The following is an 8,835-nucleotide window of genomic DNA, read 5'->3' as shown; positions in this document are numbered from 1 at the left end:
GCTTATTGATTCATTTTCTAAACATAACAAGGACCATATAAATTACACTGTCACAATATATTGGTCAGAGGATGAACTTCTCATATCTATACACATGATATGGCTTAGTTTTAACTACTGTATGTGCTATATTCAAATTCACAGTTCCCACTGAGAATGAAAAAAAAATTACTTGTAAATGAATTAAGTCAGTAGGGGAATGATTAAGTATTTCTGATTATGATTATGATTCTGAAACTTTAATTTTGAGAGCGGCAGATAAGTTCTGAACGATTCAGTGTACACACCTTTTGAATCAAATATTTTACTGACCAATTCTAATGATTCAGTACACTGAAAAAAAAAAACGTTTTTCCCATCACTAGCATTAGTACTACAAAGGAAGCATTCAGGCACAGCAATAACTGTGGATACCTGAGTTATAAGTAGGAACAGGAAATAGACTGTTGTAGTGTTTAACAGGCTTTTAAAGCCCTGTTTGGACCAATCAGATCCTGTCCATGAAGTTCCAGTCTTGGCTTTCAGTTGTTGGGTCGGATGTCTGCATAGTTCTTGTCAACCCCAGAGAACCTGATAATCCTGATCTCCTGGCGTCTGGGATTGAAGTCCTGCCACAGGTACTCAGGTGACAGAACCTTACTGGGCTTGTTGATCCACATGTATCTGAACAGATAAAATGAAGACATGAAATATGTGTCCAAAAAAACAGGGCAGTAATATTAACGCTAGTTGTTTCACATCTGTGGACAAACAAAGTGATAAGAGCTATGACTTCAAGTTCAAGCAGACCACTATAACACTATGTCTGAAAGGGTTAAAGGTCAAACCAGCCTGTGGGGCTCTGTCTACCTGTTCAGGTGACTCTCCTCCTGCCAGGTAGCCTCAATGCCTTCCGCAGCATCAGCCTCAAAGTTTAATCGGCAAGTTTTGACGAGTAAGTAGACTTCATCAAGGCTGCCCCCGAAAGCCCCTCCACAGTAGTAGAAGTCTCCCTCCCCCACTGCTATGTAGGCACTGGACTGAGCTCTACGCTCATAGGGGAACTTACTGCGGGGATCCCTGTAGTAACCTGCACACATGGGTGGACACACAAGTACAAATGTAAGGGGTCACGCAGCCAGCAGACATGCTGGTGAGGCCACATGCTTTCATTGAGAACCTTAGACTTTGGTACTTCCTGCAGACCTGGATGTATCACAGCCACCAGCCCGCTCAGCGACTCAGTCCCCCAATGGCCATGGAACTTGGAGTCAACATCCAGGCAGAAGATGTAGTCGGTGCTGCCTTGAAGCTTCTCCTCAATCAGCGTCTGGATGAACTCCATCCTGCGAGCGGAGATCGTCTGCCAGCGGTTGGAGCTCGGCACAGTGCGTACAGTTACCTGAAGAAAAACTATTGTTAACACCTATGTTAGATGGCAGGCAGGGTCAAACTTTCCACTGTGTGCCTCTGTACCGCTCTGTTGGTGGCCATCTCGACTTGGGGCATCTCATCTGGCCTGTCAGTGAACACGTAAATGTGCACCCTGAAACCAACAAAGAAGTGCTGCTCTGCAGTCTCCAGGAAGTCTTTCAGAAACATGACATACCTTGGAAAAAGAAATCCTTTTAGCGCTGCAGAATCTCTAAATTAAAAGCCACTGATTGGATATTTTATCCCACAAGTCAGGAAGTGTTAATATTATGGTTTCAGGGGGTTACGCTTACTTTCCCACTGCGAACACAGTTGCTACGACGCTGATGTTCTGTTGACGGTAGATGCTGTCGAGGAGCTCTGGGTTAAATGTTTTCTCCCAGACAATGGGAGCCAACCATGGAGTCACCGTCACCACGTCAGTGCGTCTGCAGTCAAAGACACACTGATGTCAGCGAGCCAGCGAATCAGCAACTGAGATGCCAACAGGAGGAACATGGCACTCACCCCTTCACGATGCTCGGCTGTTGGTAGAGCAGGCTGAAAGACAGACATGTCTATGTGTTGTTATGCTTGTTGTCAGAATACCAGAGTTAGCCTTGCTAGCTGTTCCTGTTAAAGGGGGTATTAGTACTTTTTAGCTTCATTAGGTACTTATTAGCAGCTCTGCATCACTGGGTGAATCTCAAAGCTCCTAAAGTTTAATCCTTCCTCCCTCCTCTTACCTCCTGGTCCCTCCCAATGGAGACAATGGAGAGATGATGGAAATGGCAAGAGGAGAGGGGAAACCATGAGATTTTTTTTAAGAGAAATGCAACGTCCCCTTCTCTGTAGCAGCATATTTTAGCGATGACAGGAATATGGATTGCTTTACCAGTGAAATGCATCATTTTTGGATGATTTACTTATTATTTAGCCTTTATCTAGAGTGTATCTGATTGTGTACTCTGAAACATATTAATATAAATAATAATAAAAATAATAAACCTAGTTTAAGGGTGGCGAGTCTGTCAGTGAAATGACTTCTTAAAAGCCTGCTCTCATGTTTCCTTTCTCCTCCGAGCACAATGAACGCAATGGGTACCAAGGGGCAACATCCCGTTTGGAAAAAATGGAGCCTGGGCACAGTGCTAAAAGTCTCTGTTCATTGAGAACCGGCATGAGGGTGGCTGCAAGAAAAAACAAAATCAACGTACAGATGCAGCCCCCCCAAAAAAACACACTTTCATGAAACCACAAAAACATATTTACAACCTGGTTTAAAAAAGGCTTGTTTTTTTTCTAACTCTGTGGTTTAAAGGTATTAGCATCATCTGATTGCCCAATCAGAAGCACAGCTCAGCTGACTGACAGGCACCCTGTAGCTGTTAAAAAGGAAGCTTGTAGCCTGGGTCATATCCAATACTAGACCCTGCGTCTGCCAGGAACAGACAGGTGACATCGCAGAGACAACGTCCATGCTCTGCACATTCAATTGGGCTTTGAACATATCACCAAGACTCATTTCTAACACACTTAAGAAAATTTTGTTTTACTGTGAAATAATGTTTGTTTGGGCTCTTTTTAGGTAATATACTGAGAAAAAACAATTCTTCTTTTTAAATCCTCTCCTTGTGGAAAAGTCCTGTGTTCATAAATGAAATTTGTCTTATTTACTTTTTAGCAGAAAATTCAAACAATTTATTCGGTCAATTCAGTTCTCTAAAAAAAAATAAAAATATGACAGCTTTCTTTTTTATTTTCTTTTTTTTTAAATCTGACATCTCCCCTAACGCTTGTTCAAATGTTGAAAATTTAAGTTGTTGCTAAACCCTTGCATGTCCATTGTAGTTATATACTCTATCTATAAAGAAAATAATAAAGTAAAATATGAAAAAAAAATATTGTAAAAACATTCTGTTTTAACTGTGAGGTTTTGGTTTACATGTTTGAAAAGTAATGTAGGGCTGACAGATGAGGGCAGCACTGCTTGATGTCGAGGTTGAAAAACAGGAAATGCTCGGTAGACCAACTGTCTCAATTCAGTTTGGCCTTTGCGGTCTACGAAGGATATGAAGACTGGGTCATCTGAAGGCTGGGACACAGCTTACGTTGGGTAAGCCATTTAATATGGCAGCTTAGAAGTCTTCCAGTGCTGGACTGCAGCAGAGAGGAGAGAGGAGACTGCAGTTTAGCGCTTTGAGGATGAGGTCGCACTGGCCAACCGTGCCATGCCTAAGCACGCTTCGGCCTGTTTTTGGAATGGCCAGTGTGACCGCAACCATGCCGTGTTCAAGCAAGATTCGCTTCCGTGCTTTGGCACGCTTCAGAGAGGTGGGCTTCTGCACGGTTTACTTCATGCACAAGCACAAGCACACGGACAGCGCGTGCGATCCATTATGTATAATAACCGCGAGCGCATCTCTCGACAATCATTTCAAACAAAGCGGGGGTGTCAGAGGGCTGTGTCGGGCGAAAATGACTTAATATAAGTCCAAAAGTCTCTAAAGTTGTAGCAGTGCTCTCTGTGTCTCATTGTGCTGACTCTGATGAAACCGCACTTCATGTAAACAGATGCTTCACTATGATGGAGGCGGGCCATGCGTGTGTGTGACACTCGCTAAAGTCTGGTTCATATAGGGGTAGTGTGACCGCTGGCCTTACTCTCCAGCTGGGGAAGAGCTCTGCGGGGGGGGCAAGCACAGCACGGTTTGGATGGCCAGTGTGACCGCGACCTCAGCCACTGTGTACCCCATTATCTCTGTTAGCAATGGAAACAGACTCAATCCAGTTGCAAAAACTGTGCAGCACTGCTAGCCTGTTAACCATACCATACCATACCAGCTTTATTTATAGAGCACTTTTAAAGACAACCACAGCTGTAGACAAAGTGCTGTACAGGTAGATCAAATGAAATGATAAAAACAGATAAGTAAAAACAGACAAATAAAAGAAAAACATTGTAAAAACAATAAAAGCAAATTTAAAAAAAGCAAGTAAAAGGGAATAAAAGAAAATAAAAGAGAATAAGACCAGGCAAAGAAACTAAGTCTTGCTGGAGTTTAAAGCCAAAGAATAAAAATGGGTTTTAAGACGTGTTTTAAAAGTGGACAGTGAAGGGGCCTCTCTAATGTGCAGGGCAAGACTGTTCCACAGTCGGGGAGCAACATTAGAGAAGGCCCTGTCCCCTCTGAGCTTCTTCCTGGACCTCGGTACCTGCAGGAGCAGCTGGTTGGCCGACCTGAGGGACCGAGAGGGTGAGTAGGGCTGAAGAAGCTCAGAGAGGTAAGGCGGGGCAAGACCATTTAAACACTTAAAAACAAACATAAGAATTTTAAAATCAACTCTAAAAGTCACAGGCAGCCAGTGGAGTGGAGCCAGTACCGGGCTGATGTGCTCCCTTTTTCTTGTTCCGGTTAAAAGCTGGCAGCGGCGTTCTGGACCAGCTGCAGACGGGAGAGCAGGGACTGACCCACTCCAACATAAAGTGCGTAACAGTAATCCAAACATAGTGAGATAAAAGCATGGACCACTGTTTCAAAGTACTGCCTGGACATAAAAGATTTGACCTTTGCCAACCGCCTTAAATGATAAAAACAATACTTCACAACATTTTTAATTTGACTGTCTAGTTTAAAATCACTGTCCAGCTTAAAACCCAGATTGGTAATAGTTGATTTAAAATATACTGTCAGGGGTCCAAGATCAACAGAAGTGGACTGACAGGGACTGACACTTGATCCAAACACCATAACCTCTGTTTTCTTTTGGTTACAGTTTAAAACCTTGTATGCCTGGTTGCAGGAGTTTCAACACTAGCACAGTACAGCTAACACTGTTAGCTGAATCGTGAACAGGTGACCACAGGTGTAAATTCATTCACACTGTAACCAGCTTCACGTCACATCAGTCACTAAGCCAACTATTTAGCAGGAAGTAAGCAGTTAGAGAAGTCTGCATGTGGATTAGCATTATCACAAAGTACCTGTAGCTTCCTGATTCTTTTGCCTCAGCATTAGCAAACAAAAAAAGGAAGAGACAAAAGCATGAGCATCTTAGATTCTCAGCTTTTTCTAACACCCATGTTCTCTTGTTTACATCACAAACAAATAAAAAATTGCTCACAGGTTTGTCTTCAGCAGTGCTCAACTTAATGTTTGTCTTCAAATCGAGGAACACACACAGGTTGAAGGCGATGACAGAGATGATGTGTGTATTGTACTTACTGGTCAGGAGCCACCAGGTGGAGGGCATGATTTATTCTGACTGATTCAGTAGATCTGCAGAAGACACACACAAGTTAAACAGGACTTCCTTTGTGCTCTTCTTGTGACCCAGGTATGCCTGTAAGTCTACACCCAGGGTTAACGACACAGAGACGTAGAGTAACTTAGATTCCATCAGCTCTTTCCTGTTCCTGCTTGTAATAACCCTACAAAACACAAAACAGCTAATCTTTTATTATCATGTTACACTCTGGATATCTGTCTTTTATTTCAAGGTGAATTAGTCTACTCAAAGTGACTCCAATCAAAGATTATTGCTAACTTTAAAATCATTGAGTCTGAACTCCTAACTCACCTGAAAAATTCAGATCAGAACATCCAGGTTACCCAGGACAGGAAAGGCAATAACATACTGAATTGGCACCAGTTGAAGAGTAATGTAAGGCTGACAGGTGAGGGCAACACCATTGCCTTCCCTGTCCTGGAAATTTGACAAACTTGACTTTTTGGATCTGTCTCTTATTTGCTTCCATAATTCTGCCAATGAACCTGGCCATTGGTGGACAGTCTTTTCTAATCAACACCCTCCATGTGTACTATTTTCTTAAGTTTAAAACCAGAACTGGTTTTTCCACCATGAGGTTCTGATGTTTGTAAAGAATTTATTTTACATGTTTAAGTTCCTGGTCCCTTGTTTGCTCATGACACTTGTGAAGTTTAATCAAGCTGCCTGTTCAGGTTAGAGTCAATATTTTATCTGGTGTGATCTCTCTCTAAAACACTGGTTTGTAAATTGAGAGCTTGTTTTAATGTCATTAAGATTATTATCTGGTAAGACAAACTGCTGTGAGCTGGGAGGCACACCTTGGACTCCAGACCTCATGTGTGTTCAATATTTGGGATTGAATCTTTATTCAAAGCCAAGTGATTATAAGTAGTTTATGGTCTGTACTGTAGTAAACTGTGAGGAGTTCTAAAGTACAAAGAGTAAAGATTTAACAATGTGACTATTCATATTTGCAAATAGACCCTGACACTCTGCAAGCATCTGTAGTGAGTGTGTTACCTGTAAGATGAATAAAAGTACAGCATCCTGTGAACAAAAAAGAAAGATAAATCATACCAGCGGTCAGTCCATATCAGGGACTGAGTAAAAGACTAAAAGTGGCAACACAGATTTTCCTGATGTAAGCTGCCTGTGTAGGGATGAGAATCAGAATCAGAGCCTGAATCCTAACCTTTACGTCTTTGTCTGCTTTGTGATTTCTTTGTCACTCAGATGATGAAGTTAGGGCTCTGCTTTTTTCTGATTTGCTCCACACATAATTACATACACAAAACAAATATGCCAACAGCAGAAACATGCGGAAAACCTGTGTCTGCAGTCTTCAGGTCAATACTGTGTGTCCACAAACAGCTAAATCAAGCTTTTAAAATTAAAGTTTTAAGCTTTAGTTTGATTTTTTTTAAACATTTTGTCATGAAAGAACTCTGTTTAAAAAAAACAGTTTAGTTGAGTTTTTGTACTCACAGCAGCAGAACTGTCAGCAGAATCACAGATTTCCAGCTTAAAGCACAGTTCATCATCAGAGCGAGACCAGATGCAGTCCTTGATTCAGACAAGATCCCCCTTCAACCAGATCCACCGAGTCAAGCAGGCGTAACCTCTGTATCTATGGGCAGCATCCCTGGTGCTAGGGCTAGTATAAAGTTGTTTCTAGTCACATTCTTTCTAAAAACCGGTTTCAGTCTACAGGCAAAGAGCCAAGTCTGTGCCCAGTCGGTGCCAACTTCCAAGCCATTGCGTCATCGTAAAATGTCACTCCATACGTAGCCTAACCGGCGGCAGCGTCGGCTGCGGACAACACGAGGCGGGAGAGGGCAAGAGAGGGCGCGCGCGCATGTGTTTAGGAGTCGGTGAACGGAGCGGATCTCTGCCGCGTGCCATACGGAGCAGGGGAGAAATGTGAACACAGAAACATGAAGCAAAAGTGACACCACGTCATGTAAATAAGATAAATGACATGAGTCTGTTTAATGAAATAATAGACCTGATCTATGAGAGAGGAAAGACATTCGAGCTTTAATGTTGCCTCAATCTCAAAGCATAAATGAGGAAGCACTGATGAAACAATTGAGGACTTGCCCAGCAGCTTTTTATTTTTTTAACAATGACTGTTTTTCACACCGATTGTTGGTCACTGCAACCCTGCGTCTGCGTTGTCCACCTGCTCCTCTGTCAGTTAGAACGGTAGTTCCTGTTCAGGTAAATCAAAACCCATGATACTTTGGCTTGTGAATGTAAATAGAATTGAACCCACGATCTTCAGAGTGAGGGTGATGACTACCACTGTACCACAGCCGCCCCTATATTATTCAGTACCTCTAACTAAACATTTTATTTGTGTTAGGTTTTATAACAGTACTAAATGAATGGAACTGTCAAAAATAGGTTTTGAATTAACACTTTCTGAAAAGATTTGGCAGCTGTGGATTAAGTCAGCGTAGCAAACCCAGTTGACAGACTATGGGATAGACAGCTGACCCCCCTTGGCAGTGTGTGTAACTGGCAGCTCCTTCATTAACACCTGGTGTAGTTTACTGCCTACACATTGTTACAGATGGACATGACTCTTGAAATGCACCTCTCTGTATAAACTGTTGAACAGAATGAGGGCAGGTTTAATGTGGAGTACAGTTTTCAGCTGTTAATGACGTGAATCTGACTCCTACTGCACATGGCAGATCAAACACTGCTGCCCCCTGCTGGAACACATTCAGTCTGTAGCCAAGAGTCTGGGTGTGACAGCTTTAAAAATCACACAACAAATTAAAACAGTCCTGATTACTGTCCACATTCCCCAGTTTCTCATTTACATGTGCATCTCTACAAACCTACATCTCACCCAGAAGTTCTTTTTGTCACTGTAGCTCATTCTGTTTTCATGTCAAAGAAAATATATAAAGCCATGATCACTTCAGAGAGCTTCACAGTATGGAAGAAAATAAGATCATAGGTCATGGAATCTGAAATCCAGTCTTCAGATTATTATCATACCTCCTAATATCATCTCTACATTTATTCAGTGAAACTCTTGGTTCTTGCTTTGGGCTCCTCCACCGTGACTTCCTGCCTCAGTGCAGTGTGTCATGGAGGTGAGCAGCCTGTAGCCCTGCTCAGGTGTACTTGAAGTTCAAGATGTCTCTACGTACCATG

At 42.3% G+C, this 8,835-nt stretch overlaps 1 protein-coding gene across 1 annotated transcript; it reads right to left on the bottom strand.

Moving 5' to 3' along the window:
- Positions 1-521: 521 nt before the first annotated feature.
- LOC141806731 (globoside alpha-1,3-N-acetylgalactosaminyltransferase 1-like) lies at positions 522-7,194 on the bottom strand. The gene is made up of 9 exons (XM_074692394.1): positions 7,150-7,194; positions 6,685-6,711; positions 5,619-5,672; positions 1,921-1,953; positions 1,707-1,841; positions 1,456-1,588; positions 1,186-1,381; positions 850-1,069; positions 522-663 (listed from the first exon to the last, which is right to left on the bottom strand). The coding sequence occupies exons 2-9, from the start codon at positions 6,708-6,710 to the stop codon at positions 522-524; spliced, it is 939 nt and encodes a 312-aa protein (XP_074548495.1). The 5' UTR covers position 6,711; positions 7,150-7,194.
- Positions 7,195-8,835: the final 1,641 nt, after the last annotated feature.

The sequence above is a fragment of the Halichoeres trimaculatus genome, unplaced genomic scaffold (genome assembly GCF_033239565.1).
Source record: "Halichoeres trimaculatus isolate MK-OKI-2021-1 unplaced genomic scaffold, fHalTri1.1 fHalTri1_scaffold_17, whole genome shotgun sequence".
In the NCBI taxonomy this organism is placed as follows: domain Eukaryota; kingdom Metazoa; phylum Chordata; class Actinopteri; order Labriformes; family Labridae; genus Halichoeres; species Halichoeres trimaculatus.
This window is presented reverse-complemented; position numbering and strand designations above follow the sequence as displayed.

What these genes read in the sequence shown, in the direction of transcription:
- LOC141806731 (XM_074692394.1), bottom strand. Translation starts at nt 6,710, where the DNA reads ATGCTGTACTTTTATTCATCTTACAG. An exon ending in ACTGTGTTCGCAGTGGGAAA is followed by an intron (nt 1,589 to 1,706) that starts GTAAGCGTAACC and finishes TCTTTTTCCAAG; the next exon opens with GTATGTCATGTTTCTGAAAG. An exon ending in GAGGAGAGTCACCTGAACAG is followed by an intron (nt 664 to 849) that starts GTAGACAGAGCC and finishes TTATCTGTTCAG; the next exon opens with ATACATGTGGATCAACAAGC.